The sequence below is a fragment of the Chlamydotis macqueenii genome, chromosome 17, assembly GCF_036417535.1.
Source record: "Chlamydotis macqueenii isolate bChlMac1 chromosome 17, bChlMac1.mat, whole genome shotgun sequence".
NCBI lineage: Eukaryota > Metazoa > Chordata > Aves > Otidiformes > Otididae > Chlamydotis > Chlamydotis macqueenii.
Window position 1 is genome coordinate 1938338 of NC_141572.1, and position 23939 is coordinate 1962276.

At 58.6% G+C, this 23939-nt stretch overlaps 1 protein-coding gene across 1 annotated transcript in view; it reads left to right on the forward strand.

Moving 5' to 3' along the window:
- MYO18B (myosin XVIIIB) overlaps nucleotides 1–23305 on the forward strand; it is a 60190-nt gene extending 36885 nt beyond the window's left edge. The window contains exons 34-43 of the mRNA XM_086761743.1: nucleotides 2220–2333; nucleotides 2663–2779; nucleotides 3237–3320; nucleotides 4379–4516; nucleotides 5245–5430; nucleotides 13477–13610; nucleotides 14612–14653; nucleotides 15166–15327; nucleotides 20654–21939; nucleotides 22548–23305. Coding sequence (XP_086617869.1) covers nucleotides 2220–2333; nucleotides 2663–2779; nucleotides 3237–3320; nucleotides 4379–4516; nucleotides 5245–5430; nucleotides 13477–13610; nucleotides 14612–14653; nucleotides 15166–15327; nucleotides 20654–21938 — 2262 coding nt within the window. The 3' untranslated portion in view covers nucleotide 21939; nucleotides 22548–23305. The remainder of the gene's footprint in view (nucleotides 1–2219; nucleotides 2334–2662; nucleotides 2780–3236; nucleotides 3321–4378; nucleotides 4517–5244; nucleotides 5431–13476; nucleotides 13611–14611; nucleotides 14654–15165; nucleotides 15328–20653; nucleotides 21940–22547) is intronic.
- Nucleotides 23306–23939: the final 634 nt, after the last annotated feature.

Here is a 23939-nt window from a genome sequence, read left to right on the forward strand (position 1 = left end):
CCCCACAAGAAAAAAACCACTCTGCTGAAATGCTAGGTTTTTGTTAATCAAAATCCATATGGCTACAAGTGTAGCATTGTTTCCTAATAAGGCTGAAGCACCCGTTTCGCGCAGGTATTTAACAGATGGTGTAGCACAGCAAACGAACGCTGTTCAGAACTTCATACATTATACATTTTTTTGGGGGGATTTCAATTTATTCTTCCCAAGTGGGAAAATTCCATTAGGCGGAGTGAAACGGAAGCTGAGAGGTCCTGGAGATGTGTTCCTCTCTGGTTAAACTGCCTGGAGATTTCGTGTAAGGATGGCAGGGGAAGGGCCGGTCCCAGGGGCCGGTCATGGACGGGGTTGCTTTGGGAGGAGCCCAAAGCTGGGAAAGCCCTTGGCCAGGAATCCAGCAGTCAGTCAGGCTGTGCAGCTATCGCTCGGGCCGTCTCGGTAACAGCTGCCTGAGATTTATGCAAAACGCGAGGCGATTTTTCAGCCGGTGGAAGGACGAGGCACGCGCTGTGTGTCGCGGAGAGTGGCTCTGGAGATGTATGACCAGACCGAGCAGACAGTCCATCACCCGGGCTGGGGTTGGACACAGCCACATCATTTTAAAGAACGCTTTTGCAAGGTTCAAGCAACTAAATGTCTCCGTGCCAGGGCTTTATGTTTCCCACGGTGAGTAGCTCCTGGCAGGCGCTGTAGCTGGAGACCCGGCGAGGTTTGGGGTTATTTCTCCCCATCCGCTCCTCGGTTCGTGCAGGGCTGGCAGGAGGGCTCGGAGATGGAAATGCTGGGCCCAGGCCGCAGAAACCAGCCACCCCCCATCCTCGGTGGGGGGACAACGGTGCCGTGGGCTGGATGCCTGTGTGCTTCCTGAGGTTTGGGTGAAGTTGCTGGTGGGGACCCGTCAGCGTTGTGCCTCCTGGCAAGGGAGGGCAGGTTTTGCCCTGTTAAAAACAGGGGATGCAATTGAGGCAGGAAGGTACCCCCCTTCTTGAGGGGAAGACCCAACGTGTCCACGTGCACCAGAAAGGCCGTTGCTCTGGCCTGGGATGGAGGAGGAGGTTTCCACTGCTGCTGGCTGCAGTGTGTGGGCCCCCTCCCCGCGTGGCCGGCCCGTGGGGGTGCAGTGCAGCGCGTCCCCCCGGGCACGGGGCGCTCCGTCACGGCGGGCGGGCGGCAGGGGAGGCAGCGCGAGGCTGGGCAGCGGCGGGTCAGAGACCCTACAGTGCCAGGTGAATAAAGACAATCATTGGCTTGAAGGGAAAAATGCCTCGCGTTTCCTCCGCAGATCCGGCACTGAGGGAGCAAATTCCCTGCTCACCTTCTCCAAGGAGGCACCAGTCACCCCAAAGAGTTGGGGGCAATGCGCCAAGGATTGCTCCAATTGCACTGTTTTGTAATCCCCTTTTTTTGAGGGAGAGGGTAAAAAAAGATGAGTAAACCCTGGGAAAACAGCCTGAAACGCTCCAACTCCTGCCACGGTGCGTGGCGGCTCCCGTCGCCCCCGGGAGCTCTGCATCCTCTGCAGGGAAACGGGGACCAGAGCAGGGTTTAGTTTTCTTTTTCGTACCGAAAAGGAAGCAAGCCAAGCGAGCAAGGGAAGGAACTGGATGTTCAGGTACAGCCTACCTACGCTCCTCTGTCCTGGCGGTGTGAGTCTGGGGTGATGCTGCTGTTCCAGATGTTTGCAGCCCATTTCAGATCATTGTGCTCTTAATGGCTGCGCTGTAAAAGCCGAGAGCAAATTACCATTTATAAACGGGGCATTTTCTGTGTATTTGCAAATGCAATTTATGGCACATGAAAAGCCCATTTGCAAACTCTGAATCATGAATTGCTCTAATCAGGAATTACGTGTAATTCACATAATTTTGCAAATTAATGATCCCGGCTCTGCTTGGCCGCGGCAGTGCCGAGGCGGAGGGTGGATGCGAGGACCGAGCGCTCACCTTGACACGCGGCGGGACGGTCGCTGACGTTAGGATCCGTGGTTGGGTGTGCGGGGAGCTGCCAAGGACGTCTTTCTTGCTGTAAACCGGGAGCAGACGGGCTGAAAAGCAGCACGGATTTCAAAAGGTTGACTTTCCGTGCGCCGTCGCAGGGGAAAACGCCCTGGGAGTGAAGTGTGATTGAGGTGGCTGCGCGAGGGGAACAGCACAGTCAGCAGGTGGTCTCTGCAGACGCCGAGTGCTCCTTTAATGCTCATCTCCCTCCATTTTTCCCAGTTGGAAGAGAGCGAAGCGAAGTGTGCGGAGGCCCAGAGGGTGCAGCAGACGGCGGCCCTGGAGCTGGAGAACTTGCACGCGGAGCTGGAGACCCTCAGCAGAAACAAAACCCTGGTGCGGGGACGTGGCCGGGGCTGGGGAGGTGGGAGGGCAGCGGTGCAGTCCTGCCTCCTCGGTTTGGGTACCAATAGCCAACTTTTTGCTGAATCAGCATATTTACTAAGTCACTTAGCCTCTCTGAGAATGACAGACCCCAGGTGGCTTCGTGGGTGGGTAAGGGTGCGGCAGTGGGGAGCAGAAGGGCGCAGCATCCCGCAGACCCCTCTGCAGACGGGCAGGAGCTCCCTTTGCCCGGGGTGGGGGGCTGGCGGCAGCGCGTCCCCAGGGATGCCGCGGTCCAAGCGGCGCGGTGCGTCCCGTCAGCCCCATGGGTCCTCCCACAGGTGGACGAGCAGCTGTGCCAGCTGCAGCGCGAGAGAGCCGACCTCCTGAAACGCGTCGAGGAGGACCAGGAGGACCTGAACGAGCTCATGGCGAAGCACAAGGCTCTCATCGCCCAGGTAGGGGCCAGGGCAGCGTCCCCCTCCCCGGGCGGGTGCTTGGAAAAGGCTGCGGCCTGGCTGAGAACGAGTGGCAGTCCCCGCCGGGGCACAGAGCCTGGAGAACCCCCAAAAGCAGACGCTGTGATGAGAGGAAGGGATGGTTCCCACTCCGTCTCTTCTCACTCGTAGTTTGGAGTCTTTGTTCAAGAGGTGTCTTGGCTTTTAGGGAGTCTGTGTCTGAAAGGACCCCCAGGACAGAAATTACCTTCACACCATGGTTTCTGTCCTCATCTACAAATATTTGTTTCAAAAGTTAAGAAAGTTACGTTCTGTCAGGAGAACTAAGCTCCTTCAGTCGAGGAGTTTCAGTGTTTCGGTGGCCGGAGGCACAGGCAGGAGCCAGCCTTCGGCACCGCGCTCCTCACGGCCCGTGCCCTCGGCTCCACTCCCACTGCCGGGCTCTCTTTTCCTGCAGTCGGCAACGGACATCGCTCAGATTCGGGAGCTGCAGACGCAGGTGGAGGACGTGAAGAAAGAAAAGCAGAGCCTTCAGGAGAAGGTAATTCCTGCCCAGCCCGCGGCACCTGGAGCCGAGCAGTGAGAGCCGTCCAGGCATCCCCTGACCTCTGCGCCCAGCGCACCGCCGGTGCCGGCCAGGGATGCTGTGTTCTGGTCTGAAACCAGATCAACTCTCTGCCCCTGCAGTACAAAGCCACTTTTCCTTGGTAACGTGGTCAGGTTCCTCTTCCTCGTGTGCCGTGCGTGCCCCCGAGAGCAGCACGGTGCAGAAGCCCCTGTTTGCGTGCTGCACGCCTGCAGCCCTGACCCTACAGGTGGGACGGGGCCGGGCTGGGCTGGGGGGCTCTGCCCACCATGGCCTTGGGATGCAGACCCCCAGTTCTCCCTCCTCCCTTCCCGACCTGCCGGGATGGGGCTGATGCCGGGATGGGGCTGACCCCCGGGCGGGTGCCAGTGGACACCACGCTGCCTCACCTCTGCGGCTGCACGGACCCTCCTGGAGCGCGTGGATTTAGTTTTAGACACATGAGTAACCCTGTTAACTTAAGTGCTTTGCTGGAGCGTAGCTAAGCTGCCCAGGAATCAGAAGCCGGACTCGCTCCCTCCGAGGCAGAGCGGGTGGTGCTTTGGAGATAGGTGGGATAAAAGAAGAGAAATTCCTGTAGTTCTAGGTCAAATACAAAATCTGACCCAAACCTGTACTGGGATCGCTAAAAGGGTAGTTTGCATTGGAGATCTCGATGTAACAGCTGAAGAAACCACCGGGTTCAGGCGGCTTTGCGCACAGGGGTCAATTGTGAATTTTTACACCTGCTGCCCTCAAAGAGTTTGAGAAGAGAAAAGCAAGAGAGACCCAGGCGAGGGCTGGCTTGCTGGTGCATTTTTCACCCAAAGATGCACGTTGGCGTCAGGCATTTTTTTCCTTCAGGAAGCGGAAGGCAATGCTTTTCCATCGTGGCCATCACCACAGGGCCGTGAGCGTTCCCTGGTGCACGTCGTGCGGGGCGAGGGGCCGGTGGGGGACCTGGGAAAGGGAGCGGGGGGTGCTTGGGCGGGCCGGAGACCAGGGAGGTGCTGACGCAGCCCGTCCTCGCCCAGCTGCAGGCAGCGCAGGCGAGAGCAGCGCGCCTGGAGCAGTGCCCGGCCGAGCGCTCCGTCGTCAGCCGGCAGGAAGCCCGCATCCGTGATCTGGAGAGCCAGCTGGACTTCCAGGCCGTGCAGATGAAGCGTTTCGAGGTACCGCCTCTTCGTCGTGCGCCGAGGGGATGCGGAACCCCAGCCACTGCCTTGGCTTTGCAGGGTGGGAGCGCCTGGGGAGGGGTGGGGAGGGAGAGGTGGGCTCTCCAGCCAGCTCTCCCGTGCTTCTGGACAGTCCGAGAAGCGCGTGGCACTGCCGTTAGCTGTACACCCATCACCGCGGTGCGCAGTGAAAGCCGTCGGTGGGCTCAGTGTTATAAACTGGAGGAATGCACGGTCCCTTCCTCCGGACGCAGAACACGGCGTGTGCGCGTTGGTCACGGCACCTGATGGGCGTCCCTCTGCCCTGGGACCATCCAGGAGTCAGACACATCACAAAATTTCACTGTTCCCACCGCGCATCTGCCAGGGCCCCACAATGTGTTTTTACTGTCACTTCTTCCTGGAGCTGTGCTGCCCAAACAAGCCCAGCCCAGGGGTGAAGGAAAACCCTCTTGTGCCCCCGAAGCCGCAGCCGGGAGCCTGGGGGGACCTGGTATAGCCCTTGGGTGGCACTGCCCATTGTGGTGTGGGCAGAGCTGGGCACAGGGACGGGCTGAGATCCGCACCCACTGCAGGCAGCTGCCGCCGCGTGCAGGATTTCAGGGTGATGTTTGATAGGATCGAGGTCAGGGAGGGAGCGCTCCCCACATCGCCTGATGCTCGTGGTGAGCGTGGTAACTCCTCACCGCCGTCTCCCTTGCTTCACTCTGTGCCCTCCTCCGCAGGTGCTGGTGCTGCGCTTGCGGGACAGCATCATAAAGATGGGCGAGGAGCTGGAGAAGGCGGCCGAGTCGGAGGCGCGGGAGAAGGAGAGCACGCGGTACTACCAGAGGAGGATGGAGGAGATGAAGGCTGACATGGACGAGCTGGTGCAGAGGGAGCTGGAGTCCAGCCGCCGGCGCGTGGAGCTGGTAAGGGGGTGCTGGCCCCGCAGCCGGGGGTGTCACCGCTCCGTGACCTGCCACTGGGCCCGAGGGTCCCCAAATAGTAATTTTCTGCGTGATGCTTGGCATGCTCTGTGTTTGGAGGTGGAGCTGGCCAGTTTGCTGTTCGCTGGCCCCTGCGCAAGGCTAGCCGCCTTTCCCAGGCCGTTCCCCCACGGGAACTCGCTGGTGTCAGGATGTCGGGCTTGGCTTTGGCAAGTGGAGCTGGAGAGCGCTGGGAGGGGCAGCGAACAGCTTCGCGTCCTCCCACAGCCCCAAACCCTTGAACCAAAGCTGTTCTCGAGGCACCTCGCATCTCGTTTTCCCACAGTGGGGCTGGCAGCCTGGGCAGTCCCTCTGCTCCGTGTTTTGTTCCGAGAAGATGGCTTTGCCTGCTCAGCCCGAGTGCCAGCGCCCCAGCACGCTCCCGGCCCCTGCCAAATACCTCCCCGGCCCACGGCAGCCTGTCAGGTGGTGCCAACGAGCCGCTAACCCGCTCTGCGGGCACAAAGCCCCAACCGGATCGCGAGTACGGCAAAAATAGATTCACCTTCCTTTCACAGCCATCTACGAGCATCTCTTTTATGTTGTTTTTTCCCAGTAAACAAAAGGAAAGCCTTGCTTCCAAGCCGTAATTGAAAGATATTGCATTTCTGCTGGCAGCACAGCTGCATTAGAAACAGTTATTTTGTCAATAATCTTTTATTTAACAATCAAGGAGGTTTCAGCATTCATTTTGCCCTGAGGCTGCCAGCCTTTCTGGAAGGAGTGCTGCTTTAGTGTGAGTTATTCCCCATCCCTTCCCTGCGCAGTGAACAGCCTTTGTCCTTGCTCTCCCCCCAAATCCTACGTGCTCGCGCACACCTCGGGCTGCTGGGACGCCCTCCCCGCTGGGTCGGCGTCATGCCACCGTCGATGCCCTTCAGAACCAAGACGTGTTACGCTGGGATGCTCTGCTCACGCCGAACCCGCGAGACACGGCTTCGGTTGCTATGATAACTGTGGGTTTATTGCAGCTTTGTTGGAAACACAATGCTCTGGAACACGGACGCGCTCTGTTAGGATATGGTGGGTTCTTTAACACTATTTTTGCATTTGTGCATATATTTTTAGAAGCTTTTTGAATGTTTCCTATGGGAAGAATGGGTGTAGCAAGATACTTGGTCTTGTCCCCCAGACTCACCCCGCCAGCCCCGGGTTTCTCCCCGCTGACACGTGGCGGCTGGCCGGGGCTCTGCGAGCCCACCGCAGCGCGGCCGCGTGCAGAGCATCGTGGCGTTCCCCGGGAGCTGAGGCGTTCCCCGGACTGCGTGTGCTCTTAACCAGCGCCTGGATAAAACACGGCGGGCGAGCTGTGATCGTGGAGCCCAGCCGCGCTTGTCGGGCGGCTGGGAGAGCATCAATAGTTAATGGGAAGTCACTTACGGCTCTGCTCCTGCTAAATCCCCCATCAATTATAAATACTGCGTGAATTATTCACTTAGCATTACTTCAGCCATGTTCTGCACCTAACTGATTTTTTTTTAGTTTATTTAAATACACAGTCTCAAGGTTGTGGACTTGCCACGCACTGTCAGGCTTTAGGTGATGCATTGACGGGACAAATTCATTGGATGTATAGGGTTAGAAATCCCATCTGGTTTCCTGGATCCTGGGAGCTGGTGCCTGTATAGAAGGTATTTTATTCTCACAGCTCGCATTTATCAGTGATGGAGGCACTGTCCCGCCATCCCGCACCTCCAGCCAGGCGCAGGACAGCTGCTTTCACCCCTCCCTCACTCCTGACCCAGCCTGGGGCAGTCGGGAGGCAGAGGCTCTCTCGCGCTGACGGCTTTCGCAGGCGGCAGGGAGAATCCAGCGAGAAGCAGGGACGGGAGCTGGGGAGCCGGCTGCCAGGCAGATGGCTCTGCCTGATGGATTTTGTAGGAAGAACAGGTTTGGAGCGCTTGCATTGCAGTGAGGGAGGCGTGTTTTCCAGTGGCGGGGGCAGCACTTGGCCGTCGGCGACTCTGTCTCTGCTCTGGCTGCGTGTACTGGATTTCCTCCATTGAGCTGTAGCTCCTCTTCTGATAAAAAATGGGTGCCAGCCTGTAGCCGCTCCTCGTTTCTCAGCTGCTGACACCCAGAGCTGACAGGCCAGACCCAGCTGCCTGCTCTCCTCGGGCCACGGCGGCAGCTGAGTCGTAGCGAGGAGCGAGAGGTGGATTCCAAATTGGGGTCGGTCCTGGGGAGCTCAGAAACAAGCCCTGGTCTCTTGGCTCATTGTCTATGCAGGCGCACTGGTGCTTGTCCCAGTGGAAGCATCCCGTGGTGGAGCGAGCTGGTGCGGGGAAGGGGGGAGCAGGGGCTGGGGCCGGGCGTGGGGCAGGGCTGCGCGGGGCAGTGAGCTGCCGTCGCTGGAAGCCCTGGCCAGGAGCTGGGACGCTGCATGAGGACCCCGTCCCCTGCCTTGCCTCCACCGGGCTGTTTCCACAGAGCTTCTGGCAGAGCATCTCCCTCCTTACCTGTGGAGAGGGGGGATGTGAGCTGCTAACCCGCCAGGATGGACTAATTCCATCTTTTAGAGAGTAATTCTCCCAGTCAGTGCCCAGTAACAGCTGCAAAGCTTAAAGCAGCTCGTGTTTCTGCAAGGGGGTACCCACGGCTGTGCTGCTGCTGATGGAGCTGCTTTTACAGCTTGGATTTCATGGGAGAAATCAAGTGGCTGCCGGAGGCTGGGATGGGAGCCCTGGGATGGGAGCTCCCGAATGGGAGCCCTGGGATCCCTCCTGCCCCCGTGAGCCGGGTGCCTCCCGCCCGCCCAGGGAGGCGGGAGGATGCAGGGATGCCCAGGGAAAAGCAGGGACTGATCCTGCTGGGATGAGCTGGCCGAGGCGTGTGCCTCCTGCGGCCCCGCGCAGGCAGAGAGCTCTGCCACCCCCCGCGCCCCCGCTGCTGGGCGCTGCCTCAAAATCAGTTTCCTTGGTGAAGCTGTGAAGTTCATCAGCACAATAATTAACTATTTTTACTGAAAACTGAAGTACAGGTGTGAAGATGCTCTTCACGCTTTTCTCTTTCAAAAAAAGTGAGAGTCACAGTGTAAATAACCTTGTTTCTGGTTCTTACGATGGCAGATCTCCGTTGAAATGCAGCCCTGTTATCGTCACGCCATCCAGCACGCTGGAGCGCTTTGCAGCCTGATCTCTGTGGGTTTTTTTGTTTGGTTTTTTTTCATTTGCAAGCTTTAAAGATGTCTTTGGTGCTTTCAGTGAACTTGAGAAGCAAAGTGGGAGCTGTCGGTGCCTCCAGCCCGGAGCGCCGCGCTCCCACCCCGGCAGACCTGCAGTTCCCAGCAGGTCCTGGCCAAACCCCCCGATGTCTCTGCGCCGCCCACGCCTGGGTCTTTCCGCGCCGCTCTTGTCCTGAAAAGCTGATGACTTTGGCTAAGCGTAGGGACAATTATCATCAAGGGGAGCCAGTCCTTACAGGTGACCTTGGGTGACGAGGAGCTGCGGGTGAGAACTCAGCCGTACACCTGTTAATTAAGCCTGTGGGACAGCAGCCCTGCAATTTCGGGGTTGCCGTTAAACAGTAAATTCTTTAGGAAAGCATCAGCACTCGCGGCTGCTGGCAGCAGTTACCGGTAACGCTGGTGTTTGCAAGTGCAGAAAAAGCCGCTCCCTCCGTCTCACTCCAGAGTTCAACTGCGGAAATTCTGTCACTTCAAGCTTTCTGAAAGCCTGCGAGTTAATTACTTAATTAAAAATAATAATGATTGGTGAACGCTGCAGGTGTATGCTAAATGATTCATAGAGAAGGAACCCAAATGGGAGTAATTAGCTCACACTTCACTTCAGGCAGATGGGTGCTGGCAAAGGTCGTGTTGTGACAGCAGAGCCACAAACAGAAACAGAAGTCGGTGACGAGGCCGCGGCGCCGGATGCGCTGCGGTGCTGCCTCCGCATCCTTTGTAGTCCCATAAATTATTTCACTGCTGGTTTTGCTTAGCTGTTTTTAACTTATCTTCAAGTGCTTCTGAGACAAAATTAGATAAAAAAGAAATTCTTAAGAAAAAGAGGTTTTGGGAACCCTTTCCCAGAGAGGCGATGGAAGCAAAGCCAGGCTGCGGAGAGCTGGGGTGGGAGGTGGGGAGCTGCCAGGCTGCGGGGGCTGGAGCAGCGGCACATCGAGCATCGTTTTCCGGCTGTTGGAAAGGCCGCTGGCCAACTGCGGGAGGAAGCCCCAGTGATGCTTCCCCCTCAGTGATGCTGGGGGCGCAGGGAGCCCCCTGGAGCTGCCAGCCCCCCTCTTCTCCTGTTCTTGCCCGGTGCAGAGCCCACGTGTGTCTTGGCCTCTTCCGCCGTGGCGCTGGCTGCCCGCTGCCGTGCCATGCCGCGCTGGTGCCCTTGCCCTCGCCAGCCCTTCCTCGGGTCTGGGTCCCACAGCGGGGCAGCGGTATTTCTCCCTGGCATCAAATCTCTTCCTTCCTGACCGCTCCTCGTCGTGAGAGCGTGTGGTGCTGTGAGAAGGGTGGGTGGCTTTGCAGAGGGGCAGACGCAGGGAAAGGTGGCCGGGAGGCCAGCCTCGCTGCTGAGCACTCAGCTCTGACGCTCGCAGGAGGAATTAATTTTTTTTACAGCGTAACTCATGTTGTCAGGGTCTTTCCAGTGCGGATGTGCGGCAGCATCAGCATCCCCCTGCGAGCCCCCCAGGCGACGGCTGCGAGCACCAGCGTCTCGCTGTGCGTTGGCTTCGTGCTGACCAGCTCCTAGCGAGCACCCATCACCCTTGTCTCGAGAAAGCCCCGAATCCAGGCTTCCTGTCAGCACAAATGAACCTCAGCTCTCTAAAATAAATAGTTTTGACCTGCCAGCAGGCCGGTGCCGTCGGGTTTTGGGAGTGCTGCGCTCTGGAGTGATCCGCCCGCCGATACGCTGCGAGTGGGAGAACCGAGTTTGGAAACGCGTGCAAAACCAGGCGGAGCATATATTTTATTTATTGATTATAAAATACACATCAGCCGAGGTTTCCGAGTGGGTCAGGCTGGTGTCTGCTGCGCGCGACTGACTGGTTCGGCGGAAGGAGCTGGATCTGCCGGCGTCACCAGGGACTGGGATGTAAGGCTCAGAGGGAGCAAAGAGGCAGCGATGCTCAGGCTTCACCTGGGTGGGGAGGTAAACCTCAGAGCATTGCCGTTCGAAGGGAAATGCCTCTTGCACCATTTAGATCGAAACGACCCTTTCGAAGGTGTCTAACGGCTCCCTGCGTCAGCAGCGGCCGGGTGCTGGGGCCGTTCTTCTCGGTTTGTGTTATGAAGATAGGTTTTTTGCATTTGAAATGTAATTATATTGACATAATTATTCCCTCCCTTGAGACAATTGTGTGGTACAGAGTAAAACATAAAGTGTGTCCATGCACGAGACGTGGGATCAAGTGCTGGGATGGATAGGACGCGGGGTCCGCAGGCTCGTCCCCACCGCAGCGCTGTCATTACGAGCACAGGGCTGATCGGCTTCACTGCTCTGCAGCTTTGTAAGCGCCAGCTTTTCCGTTTTGTGCCGATTTGAGCCCAAAATGCTGAGCAGCACATTAACTCAGCACGTTTCCCCTCTCTCTGCCCCTGGCCCGGCCGTGGCTCTGCTGGCCTCCTCCTCCTCCTCGCTGGCTGCAGCATCCTTGGGCGCTGTGGAGGTGCTGAGCCCGTGCTGAAAGGCAGGGCACAGGAATCGAGCGGTACCATTTCTCTTCCCCACATCTTCCTGCGGCAGATTGGTATCACCAGCATTCACTTTGCAGTAACGCCCAAGCCCTGCGAGCTAAAATTGACTTTCTGCACAGGCTTGCGCAAGTGACCCAGCGCAGAGCCAGTGGAGCAGCCCTGGTTGCTCCCTGAACGTGACTGGCACTTTCCTCTGGGTTTGATCAGCCTGGGTACCCGGGGCGATGGTGGGGGTCGTGGTACCTGCGCTGGAATGAGTGCTTTAGCAGCACCACTGTGCTCGAGCACTGTCAGCTCTCCTCAAGAAACGCTTACGTTCACATTGCTGCTCGGGTGGCGTGTGGGCACAGGACCCCCCGTCACCCCGGTGCCCCGCGCAGCCCCATCCCGAGGCTGACAGTCCTCCCTGCCCCGCAGCATGGGTGCCATGGACCGTGGGTACCTGGGGAACCCCACCAGCCGCCGGGACATGCTGCTTGCTGCTTTGGTGGCTGTACCCAGGGGTTTTTGTTTGTCAGAGGAAGTGGGGTCGGGGTGCCGGGGGGCTGCGCGCTGCTCTGTGCCCGGCTGCCTCCCTGCCACTCGCTGGCAGGTTAATAACAGCAGAACGGAGGGAAGGCATTAAATGCAGCCACTGAACTCTGGTTGGTTGGCGCTGCTTCCCGGAGCTGAGGAACGCGTTCCACAGAGGCTCTTGTCGGTCGCTTTGAAGGGCTGAACGTTTTACCCAACGGCTGTTGCACTGCCTGCCCTGGCAGTTGCAAATCACCGAGTACAGGCGCGTAGCTGGCCGCAGCTCAGGGTCTTCTGCTCTCAGGGTCGGCGTTTCGCCGTGCGCCCCCTCTGCCTGCGGGGTCAGCCGTGGCGCGGGAGCATCTCCGCTGCCCAGGCAGTGGGCCGTCCCCGCGCAACTCCGACGTTGCGTTTCCAGAAGCACCTGCGATGCCGTGCATCCTGAACTGGGCTGTTTCTTCACATGTTTTTCTGAACCGAAATGCTCTTCCCCTCGGGCCCGCGCACCCAGTGATCCCAGGGCTTTCATTATTTACCCTGACAGTCCGCCGGCTCCTGCGCCGCGGCCTGTCGCAGCCCGCGCTGCAAATCATCCCTCACCTTGTCCCCACTGAGATGACAATTTTACAGCTGGCAGCTTCCATCACGTTGAATTTGCAGCTCGCGCTTGCTCTCCTCCTCTCTCTGCTGTGTGATGGTTTAGCAAACGGCAGGAAGATTTCCTGCCCGGCTGAAAGGGCTTGGAATCCGATGGGCACGGTGGTGCAGGCAGCGCCGGGTTGGTGTTCTCGGCGTGCCGCGAGGCAGCTTGGTCGCTGGCAATGCTGCGTCTGCAGAGCCGCTCATACAGCTTTTCCTCCCTGCAGTTTAAATTATTAATTGGGTTTCTGGTGTTCTTACCATCTCCAGCGTTCCCGGAAAGGGCTTTGCTTCCAAGCAGGTGTGTGGGAGTGGAAGAGCAGCCCCGAAACGCCCGGGAGCATCCCTGCGCTCTCTGCCCTGCTCCGTCCCTGGACACCTGGTGCTTTTACCTGTTCCATGCAGGGCAGGGGGGTTGATGTTTCGTATCAGAGTTACTCACCTGGTGTGCTGGCAGTAATTTTGGTTTAGCAGAACGGCGTGCTGCCGTCGCAGCTTGCGCACGCAGCCCTTGCGCTGCACCCGCGCCGCTGCTCAGGCGCGATGCCCGTCCCCAGGCTCCACACGCTCGCCGCCGCGGCGCCGGGCATCCCCAGCTGCAGGAGGGACGCGTGGGTTCTGAAGCCAGCTCGGACCCGTTGCTCTCTTCAATGTTTGCCTTGTGACGTGTCCAGGTTTTGCACTCTGTGCTGGGCTGAGCCACATGAATGTTTCCCCCACGCGGGTCTGGCTGGCGCAGGGAGACGTTGCTCTCTATTAATGATCTATATTAATGAATGTAATGTACAATGATTAATTGTGCATTCTGCTGATGCCCCGGTGCTGCCGCATGCTGAAAACCAAGGTCGTCCGGCGTTAAGCTCAGTTTCCCCATGGTAATCACTGGTGGATCCTTACATTCCACCCTGTGCTGGGGATTTTGGGCTTGTCTCCTCCAAGTCTTTTTCTGTTGTGGGGGATGTTGGTCAGTCACGGAGAGGTTCAACTTGGTTTGCTCCTCTCCTTGTGTAAGACAGTTTCTGTTTTCAAGCTCTTACACGTGCAGCAGGGTGCAGCAGCAGGTGGCGAGCCCTGGCAGGGCACGGAGGGCGTTGGGGCGGGGGAGCGTCTGCAGCCGCCTCGCCGTGCAGTTCGGGGTCCCGCAGCGGGGTGCAGGTGCTAACCTGCCGCTGTCCCCCGCGCAGGAGCAGCAGCTGGCGGAGCTGGCGGCGGTGCGGCAGGTTCTGCAGGCGGACCTGGGGACCTCCATCCGGCGCATCGCCGACCTGCAGGTGGCCCTGGAGGAGCTGCGGTCCAGCGATGAGAGCGATGCTGAGAGGTGAGGCGAGGCGCTGGGGGGCTGGCAGGGGGCCTGGGGGGCTGCAGAGGGGCAGGCTCAGATGCTTTGTGGTGGAGGAGGATGCTGCAGGGCAAAGCCAGGGTGGCTGTAGCTGCACATCTGCATCCTCGCGTGTTTTTGCTGCAGTGGCAAATGTTTATGGACACGGAAATCCATGAATCCATGTTAATGAAATGTTTCATGAAAAAGCAAAAATCACCTTTAAAATCACAGTGCGGCCTACCTTAAAGCAAGCACAAAGGGTGGAAACAGCCCCGTTTGCAGAGCAAGCTCCAGCCCTAGCAGCTGGAGCAGTGAGCTGCCACGTGTTCATGGGCGCTCCAGCTCTGGGTTTGCTGGTTGACAATCCTGCACTTTGATCAGGCACAGGAGCTGGGGGACCAGTGAGGCCGGGCAGATTGGGTGGAAGATTTTACTAGGAAAAAATGGGGAAAAAGATTCCAGCTAATTTTTCAAGTGTTATTTCTGCAGGCCTCCAATTTTCCCCTCTGCTACACTGCTAAACAGGCACTGTGAGAAATGATAATAAAAATAGATAAATGCATTTAAAAAAAAAAAAGCAGAGATGTGCTTGTCACCATGCCACAAGAAAAGCTTTTCTTTATGTGGTGATTAAACCAGAGAAGGGTGAGATAGAAACCGCGAGCTCAGAAATTCACTCCTTCGTAAATCCAAAGTGATTTCCAATACAATTGGCACGTTAGCGGGAGGCGAGAAGCGCTTCCTGGCAGGGCCGTCCGCAGCGGCTGCGCGCAGGGGAAACCGCTGCACTTTGCTCGCTGCCCTCCGCCAGCGCGGTGCCGCGGTGCCTGCTCGGCTCTGCTCGGGCACGTGCTGGGGTGCCTGGCTCAGGCAAAGCCCTACCAGAGCAGCGGGCTTTGGGACAGTCAGTTTGGGAAGCTTTCCATCTCTTCGAACTCGTGCGGTGGCTTTGGGACTGTGCGAGCTCTCAGCTGACTCTCTCTTTTCGCCCCTTGCAGCATGCTGACGACGCGGGAGTCGCTCTGCTCCAGGAGAGAGACGTGAGTGAGCCCCGGGGTCACGCAATGGGTCTTGGACACCAGCTGCCCACCGACGCACCGCGCTCCGCTCAGGCACAGGCGGGCTTTTGCGCGTGCTGGCTTTGCGTACCCCACCGTCTCCCTGCAGCCGCTTGCTCTGCCAGGAGCTCGCTCTGTTAACGCGGGCAGCGTGCTCACCATGGCTCTGCCACTGCAGCTCCGGGGCAGCGGCGGTGTTTCCGCTCTTGGCAGGCTGCAGGGCGCTTACAAAAGCATGAGGGGGACAGTTAATGGTGGCAGCAATGGCACAAGGACCGGGTTACCTGGAAAGGTTGGCTTGATCCGATCTGTGCCAATGCCACGAAACAGCCGGAGCAGAGCCCGCCAGCCGGAGCTGCCGTCGCTGGAGCTGGGCAGGAGTCCTGCGTCTGCGCCCGGCCTCACCCTCGCGCGTGCTCCAGGGCCCCGTCCCTGTGCCACCGGCCCTCCTGCTCACGCGCACAGAGCTAATGGGGTCTTGTCTCTCCCCGCAGGGACGCCTGCTCCAGCGTCGGCTCCATGCTCAGTCTGGAGCCTGCAGAAAGCATCAAGTCCTGGCCGGGGTCGTCTGCTGGCTGGTCTTCCCCGGCGGGCACCAGCGTGGCCGGGAGCGTCTCGGCGCAGTCCGTCGGCAGCCGCAGCACCCAGGGCTCGAGGTAAGGGACCCCTGGCCCATGCCAGGCACGGGGAGCCACAGCTTTCCTCCGGGGAATCCGCAGGCGCCAGCTCCAGCATCTCACAGATGCATGGAGAGCAGAAAAATGTCTTGCGGTGGTCACAGGTGTTTTAAACCTGCAGCGCCCGCAGCTGCTGGGGCAGGGAAGCCCCCTCGGCCCATCGCGGGGTGCTGCAGACACGGGCCTGGGGACGGCGGGCGCTTGGGCTGCGCTGCTCTCGGAACGTGTGGAAAGGAGCTTGGGGGGACCCGTGGTGTTTAAGGTCAAAACATCAAATCAAGGAAGGTAGTCGCTGCCACGCCGGGATCAGAGAAATGCTAGATGAAAGTCTCTACATCAAAAACGTGCTTGAAGCAGCCTAATATGCCTTGATGTATTCTCCGGAGATAATTTAAAGAGGCGATGCAGCCTGTTTGCGGATTTGTATGCCATATGCTCGCCTTTCGCTGCTGAGGAAACGGTATGCATTTCTGCAGTTCTAATATAAAATATGTTAATTTTTGACAGTAATGCTAATGGGCTGCGAGGGAACTGGAGAGAGGCCCAAGCACTTGTGTGGCCAAACTCAGCTTGGCTCCCACAGGGCTGGCCTGGGGTGCCCGGCCCGAATTGGGGCCACGCCAGGGTGCTGGTCAGAGGGACCCTCCAGCCCAGAGACAACCCCCCGTTTTACGGCCGTCCCCAGCCCGCAGGGGTGCAGACAGAGTGGTTCCTTGTGTCTGACGTGTGATGTGATCGCATGGGTTGAGTTTTGGAGAGCCCTGGAAGTCAGGGTGGCTGTGGCTCAGGAGGGACGTGGTGGGGACAGAGGTGGGTGTCTAGTCTCCATTGGGGCTTGGGAGAGCAGAGACGGAGCTCTGACAGGGTTTGCACGCTTCATGGCAGACATCAGTATTGTGCTCCCTGCCCCGACTCTGGTGAGACCTGTCCCTGTTGTGTTCCCCTGCTTTGTGCAGTAAAACAACCATTGCCAGGATTAATTTTCAGAAGAGCGAGGCCGCTGGCGGTGGGCAGCTCAGGCGTGCCGAGCGGTGTGAAGCGGCCCATTGCTGACGCGAGGCAGAGCCGTCGGGCAGGGCGGGCACCTGCAGGGATGTGGTGATGGATGGGATCCCGCAGCCCACCCCAGCACCCACCAGTAAATTAACTCCTCTGTGCTGCTTAGGAGTGTTTGGTCCCAATGACCCAGCTCTGATCCTTCATGAACGGCAGCAAACCAGGAGTTATGGCTAACGCCACATTTCTGAGCTGAAAGACACTAAATTTGGGATAAAAAGGCAGGCTTTGTAGGCTGGACCGGCCGTGACAACCTGCATCTGTCCCCGCGGTCGCGGAGAAGGGGACTGCAAATCCCGGTGTCGTAGCCGTGTCCGGCTTAGCTCATCTAAGATGGAAATGTTAGAGGAGGCGATGTGAAATGCAAAGGAACAGACGCCGAGACTGTAAGGTAATAAAATTGAGATCAGCGAAATGAGCTCTTCCTTATTAAGATTCCTTTGTCTTACACAAGCACCCAGTAATGAAAAATGAATTCTGCTCAGCACTACACGTGGGATATTTCCTGCGCAGCCAGCTGCCGAAGCCAGCGGAAAGCAGGGAGGCTGTCATCATCAGCGCAGTGTGCGGGACGGAGAGATTTGATTAACGTTGCCGTTAATTCTCTGCTGTTTGGATGCTGGTACAAAGTGTTGGCCAGCGGGCTAAGCCTCCATCAATGCAGCACGTTGCTGTTGGGATGACTCTCAGGTGTTTTTTTTTTTCCTTAGGAAAGCAATTCAAAACTTTACGTGTTTTGTTCTGCCCCTTGCCGGGCAGGTTGGGAGAGGGGCTGATCCTGAGGTGGGGGGACCCTCTCAGCTCCCGCATCCCGTGGCACCGCGGCATCCACAGCCCCACGTCCCAGGGCTGGTGGGGACCCGACACGTTTATTTTTAAACACTGTCGTGTCAAAAGCACATCATTACTTGGGGAACTGGGAGCTCTTCTGTAGATGACGGTGTGACAAGAAAATCCTCTTCTGACAGAAATTAGGCCAGTCTCTTTTCGCTCCCTGAAATGGAGTTCTCGTGGCTTTATTTATGAGCTCCCAGGAAAAGCATCCGAGCCACGCTTGCATCCCTGGTCATGTGCTGCAATGCAAGTGTGGATTTTATTGTATAAATTATTTCAACTAGCATAATTGTAATCATGTTAATTGCTATGTAATCTTCGCTAATTATTGTTGTCTGTCATTTGCTGTGGTGCGAACGGCATATTGCAGAACTGCCTTTGGCGTGCAGATGCCTTCCGAGTTCTGCGTCGCGCCCCGCGTGTGCCTTGGGCCGGGGAAGATCGCTGCTGAGGCGGAGGCACGGAGCGGCGGTCGGCGCGGCGGCTGCGGCTCGTTGCCATGGGCAGGGAGGCTTGGGGACGGCTGGGAGAAGACGAGCCGTGATTTTGGGGTGGGGGTTTGTGGGAGCCGTCTGGGTGTGGTCAAAGGAAGACGCAATGAGGACAGGATGGGAAGTGATAACGGGTTTTGCTGGAAGGACCTGAGCATTTCAGATGCTGGAAAGCAAGAGGAAAAGGATCAAAAGCGGAGAAATCCCCACAGTGTTTCCCCGCCGCGCGGTGCCGTTTTGCTGCCGGTGTAAACCCTGAGGAGTATTTGCATTTTTACTGAAAACCCAACCAAGCCCCACGCGTGCTCGCTGGGCAGCTGGGAGTCAGCACGCCACGACCCTGGCACCGGCCTGCCGGCACCGCGCGCACGGGCCGTGCTGATGAGGCGTGTCTGGAAGGATGCGGCTCCCCTGGGGAAAGCAGCCCTTTCCCCGGCGTGTGCGGAGGGGCTTTGCTTAACCAAGGCAGCTAACAGACCGGTTGGGAGAGACAGGGACGGGTAGGGTGGGCTGCGGCTTCTGTGCTCCCGCTGAAACCCAGGGCGGGAGAGCGTGGGCTGGCGATGCTCACAGGGGTCCCCGCCGGGACCCCGAGGGTGGCGGGGCTTCAGACACCTTCCAGCCTGGGAGCTGGAGGAACAGCTCCGTGTTTGCGGCTCTCACCCCATTGCAGGCTCTGAAGATGTTAACAAAACCAGTAACTGTCCGTCATGCTGAACGGGACAATAAATAGCAGCGCGTGAGCCGTCCGTGTTCACAGTCCGTTAGCGTTTCTCACCTCTCCAGCTCGCTTTTATGTCGATCGTAAAAACTGAAGGAAAATACTGAGGCTGGCTGTTTAATTTATGAAAGCTGGCTGTGTAGCAGCCAGTTTGCAGTATTCTCTGGGAACGTAGAGACTGATTGGAGCAATTTCTGTACAAATTCTCTTGGAAGGATTATGCCAGCTGTTGAGGCAAGGTGCACTTTAGGCTCCTAAGAACCAGCATTATCGCAACGTCTCCAGCTATTCATCAGCTGTGCGGCTTCGCAGGGCGAGCGCAGCGGCGCGGGGCGGCGCTGGAGGTTGCTGTGTTGCAGGGAGGTTAAATCTCTGGCTAATTCATTTTGTGTTGGATTATTGAATGGTTCGGGCCCATTTAGTGAGCCGCAGGCACACGGCACGGCGGTGCATGCTGGAGCCAGGGCTGTGCTGGCGGGCGCCGGGGTCCTGGAGCTGCTCCGTTACCCCGTCACTGCTGCCATCGCTCGCGTTTCCCAGCCATGGAGTTTCTGTTCAGCCCATCTCAGCATGTAAATTATTTCACGGGTCAGTGGAGCCTGGTCCGAACGGTCCCGCGCGGTGGCTGGATTATCCGCTCTCACCCTGTTCCCATGGCAACCCCCGCATTCCCGGGGCAGGATGCTTCATTACCGGGGATGTAAAACTTGACCACTGCTCCCATGCCTCGAAGGCTGCTGGCCTCCCAGAGATGTATTTATAGTTAGGTTCTGCTGCTTTGCTCTGCCCTTTGCTCTCTTTTCCCTTCTTCCTTTCCTGCTCAGACAAACTCATGTCCTGGCATCCTCATGATGGCCAATCCCAGGCCCCATTGGCTGAGCGGTGCCCGTGGTATCCGGAATGGGGATAATGCACCGGCAGCCGCCAGAGCCGGGCGCAGCCTTTGTCAGAACGCATTGCTCGCATCGCCCCGGCTCACCGGCAAGTGCCGGCGTGTGAGCAGCATGTAGACAGTGACTGGCTCCCGCTGATCTGAGGCGATGTGCCACGGAGAGGCACGGTGCAGCTCTGCGGAGTGCCGGCTTTGCTTCAGCTGTGTCCTGGCAAAGAGGTCCTTTGCCCTTCTGTACAGCGGGATGGGTGGAAAAACCCAGCTTTTCAGCCCCAAGCCAATGTGGGTGCTTGCAGGGGATGTAAAGTGTCACACTGGGGGCTCAGTGTCGTCAGTGACACCGAGCCCATCAGTGATTGCAGCTCCACCCCACCTCCTGCATCAGCCACGCAGGGAAGGGGACAGGCTTGGTGCAGGGAAGGACGTGCCAGGGTCCAGCTGCTTGGGAGGGTCTTCGGCAGCCGAACAGGCATCACATCAGCATCCCTCAGCGCCTAAGGAGATGCTCCCGGCGCTCCTGTCCCGGCAGAGCGGGTGCTCAGCGCCATCGAACGCTTTGGTGAGGGACTGGCAGGATCTGGGGGATGGCAGGACCATCCCCTGCTCCTGCTGTGCTGAGCCAATGCCGTCCCCGATCTGGCACTGCGTTCTGGCTAAACCAACCCTGCAGCCTGTCCGTCAGCCCCTGGGCGAGGGCTGCGTGCTCCGGGGCCAGCGTCCTGCTGGGCCAGTGGCCGGTACAGCTCCTCTTTGGCAAGCAGAGGTGGAGACCCCGCGGTGCCTGCGCTCGCGCCAGCCCCCGTTTGCAGGGTGAGGTCCCGTCCCCACACATTGCTCCCGTCAGTCACTGTTCCGTGAGCAGCCCCTGCCCAGGCATTATTTGCCTCTTGCAGTTTGCAATCGTTTTCCCTCCCCAGCAGCAACCTGGGTGAGACATACCCCGCCCAACGTTAAGATGCTTTCAGGGTTTCATAAAATTTTAGTGAATTATCTTTGGCTTTGACAGAAATAAATCCGACATATGGCTATAATCTGTCAAGGAAAAAGGACATTTGGAGGTACGTGCTGGTTTGGCAGAGCTAAAGGCGGTCTCGCCGCACGCCCTGCGCTGTGGATGTAGCCGAGTTGGCTGGCTTTGAGGTATTTAAGATAAAATCCTTGGGCATTGCCCAACTGCTCGGTGCAGCAGCGGGAGTCTATTCTGAGACTGCCAGGCTTTTCGCTGCTCAGCCTTGTCCTTTCTGAATGACCTTACTATGGCGGTCACTGGAAATCACGCAGCTTAAACTAACGCCAGTGTGTCCTCTTTAGGGTGGGCAGAGACACCAAGGACCCAGCACTGAGCCGGCCACCTTCTTCCCGGAGCACTGCCAGGTCCAGTGATGCCGTGGATGCGGGGAGGATGGCAGGTCCCTTGCTTGGTGCCAGAAGACAGGAATACGGCAAACCTCCGGCAGGCGAAGAAGAGCCGGAGAGCCTGAAAAAGCCTGTGGAGAGGCTGGGAGAGACGTCCCCGTCGGTGCTGCGGCGTGGGGGCTCCCCTGCCCCGGACGGGAGGTTCCCCGGCGCGCTGTCTCCCACGGCGCCGAGGAGGAGAGGGCTCTCTCCAGCGCCCAGCTCGTCGGCTGCCCTCTCCGAGTACGTGGAGGAGCTGCGGCGGCAACGGGGAGCCGAGCGAGAGCAGGGCCGCCCGGCGCTGGGCGATACCTCTCCCCTCCCCATTTACCGCACCACCGGGGCCGCAGCCCTGCGACGCTGCCGGGCTTTCCCAGCGGCGGAGGATTCCCCAGGGAAGCTGGGTGGGAATCAGTCGGGGGAAGGCGAAGGAGCAGGCGCCGGCCTCATGCGCTTGTCCAGCCAGCGGAGCGTGGCCTCAGAGCCAGCTGAGCCGGCACGCTCCCCGGTGCTGAAAAGAGCATCCAAGTTTGGCTCCTACGACTCCCTGCTGCAAAACCTCGACAGCTCCGGCTGCCGGCCGAGCTCTTCAGCTGCGGGGATGGAGGCGATGGGCGTGCTGCGGCCCGGCTCCTGGAGAAGCTACCTGGAGCCGTCGCTGGAAGATGTGGAGGTGGGAAGAGGCTCTGGGGGGCTCCTGGGCTCGCCATCCAGTGACGGGCTGGGCGAGGGGAAGGGCAGCGACCCCTTCACGTGGCGAATACCCACACTCAACTACGAGAGGAGAACCAACGTCGACTTTGACGACTTCCTCCCGGCCATTCGCAAGTCCCGCTCCACCAGCAGCCTGGCCAAGCCCGGGAGGGACAGAAAGGACGGCCACCGGCCCCTCACCGTCCGCTTCCAGGATGAGGCCATAGCGGCTGGCTCGGCGTCCTGCGAGATGAAGGCCCCGGCCAAGCGCAGCTTGGCACCCCGAGACGACCCCGGGGAGCTCTCTGACTCCTCATCCTCTGGCTCCGTCCTCTCCTCCCGGAGTGCTGACAGCATCAAGCGCCAGCCACGGCCCCAGAGAGGGGACGGAGAGGGGTCCAGCAGCAAAGCCGGCACCCAGAGCAGCGGGGCAAGCGGCCGGGTGGAGGCAGAGGGGAAGGAAGACGACGTCAGCAGCATCATGAGGAAGTACCTGGGAAAGGACTAAGGTAATCGCGCCGAGCCGCTGCCCCTCCGGCCCGTGCGGTGCCTGTGCTGATGCCGTGGGGCGCGTGGGGACAGGGTGCGGCGGCTGTCCCCAAGCTTACCCTGGCACACCGGAGCCAGGGAGGCACTGGCCCAGTTTCAGCCCCCAGTGCCCGGCTGTGCTCCCCCGGGATGGTGCCAGGGGTTCCTCGCGGGGTGTGTGGCACTGGGGGTGGCACCCCCCAGAGCTGCAGGGGGTGGGCAATGGGGACGCTGCTGGTGCCAGCCCCAGGGCTGAACTCACAACCTGCTGCGGGGGGACGCGGGAGGAGGGGGTCCTGCCTGGACCCGGGACACTTCCCCCGGCCAGCAACTGCTCCAACAGCCGCTTGCCTCCAATTTCTGTATGGCAACTGACACCTCGGGAATTAGGATTTATTGCTGCAATCCAGGTTTGAAAGCAAAGTCTCTAATGAATGCGCCACAACTGTAATTAAGTGTTTAAAATAGATTAGAAAAGCATTTTGTAAAACCATTGCCTTTAGACTAACTTACTGGATGTCAAGCTGTGACCAAATTGACGAAGCCAACGCAAGAAGGGAGCGCGTGTTAATAAAACATTTCTTTCCAGGAGGCTCCATTTGCATAATGAAACATCCCACTTTCTCCAGCCTCCGTTCCGATAAACCCCGGCAACTGGCCTCGGTGCCGCACGAACCACTTCCCCGCTCCTTCCGCAGAGTCCGACGGAGACGCGGCGTCGCGGCGGGGGCTGGAAGCACCTCCCCCGAAGTCACAAGATGGTTTTATGGACGACGAGACATTTGTTTGTTTGTTTGTTTGTTTTTAAACATACCGTGGTTTCTTGCTGCTCCTGCCCCGTTTCCCGTCGCCGCAGCTTTGCTCGGGACGAGGGACTCTTGTTCTCCTGACTCAGGAGTTGGTGCTGTCATTAAAACCCAGCGGCTGCCACAGATGCCGGGTAATAACGCCCATGCGGCAAAGCGCTGCAGGAACCCCAGAACCCAGAAGGTGCAGCCCAGACATCTCACCCCACGTCGCGTGCCTCAAAAATCAGCCGGAGGGTGCTTTTGGGTCTCGGTGTGACACTGGCACCAGCGGAGCCGGAGGGTCGGTCAAAGCGAGCCGCATATTGCAGAACATCCCTCTCCGTGTGCTTTGATTTATTTAGTTTTCCAGAGGCTGAGACTTTCTAACTCTGTAGATACTTAAAGACAGATCCGCCTGTGGTTTCATGGCTCCCACCTCTCTGGGACGTCTGGGCACATCCCGCTGGCATGCGAGGCAGCGCTGCGGCGCGTGTGGCAACAGGAGGCTGTGATCGGATGTCTGCTTGGTTTTTACACAATAAAATATTTGTTTATTTGACATGAGCCTCTGCTTGTCTTGCTTTTCCTCGCAGCGGCAGCGGCGTGGCGCAGAGCCGCGCACTCCCCACGCCTGCGGGCTTCTCGCCTGAGCCCCTCCATCCCCCCAGCTCGCCACTCTCACAAAAAGCTCATTTTCAGCCTCAAGCCTCTTTCCTAGAAGAGATCCAAACGTACCCATTTTTTTGTTTGTGGTAAAATCATACAGGGTACCAGAACAAATCTCTCCTTTCATCAGTGATTTCTAAGTAATTTGCTGGAGTGGGACGCTTGCACCAATTTGTACACCCTCGCCGGCTCCTCCGGGGCAGCCGCAGAGCGGCGGTGGCTCGGAAGGGCAAACCGGGCAGTGTTCAGCCTTTTGGTTTGCCTTTTGCGTTCGTTTCTAATTTAGAGCAGAGCCTTGCAGCGAGGGGCGTTTGCCTTGTGCGGTAACGCGGGGCTTGCAGCCCCGGGTGGGTGCGTGGGTGGCCCCAGGCCGTGCATCGCTGCAGGGCCGGGACGCCCCGTGCCCGGCTCTTTGCGGCACATCTCGCTCCCCAGGTGCATTTCATGCTCCTGGGGGCAGGGACGAGGATGGGCGTCTCCTGGGGTGGGACCAGACCTTGACAGTGAGAAACACGCCGCGCACCAAG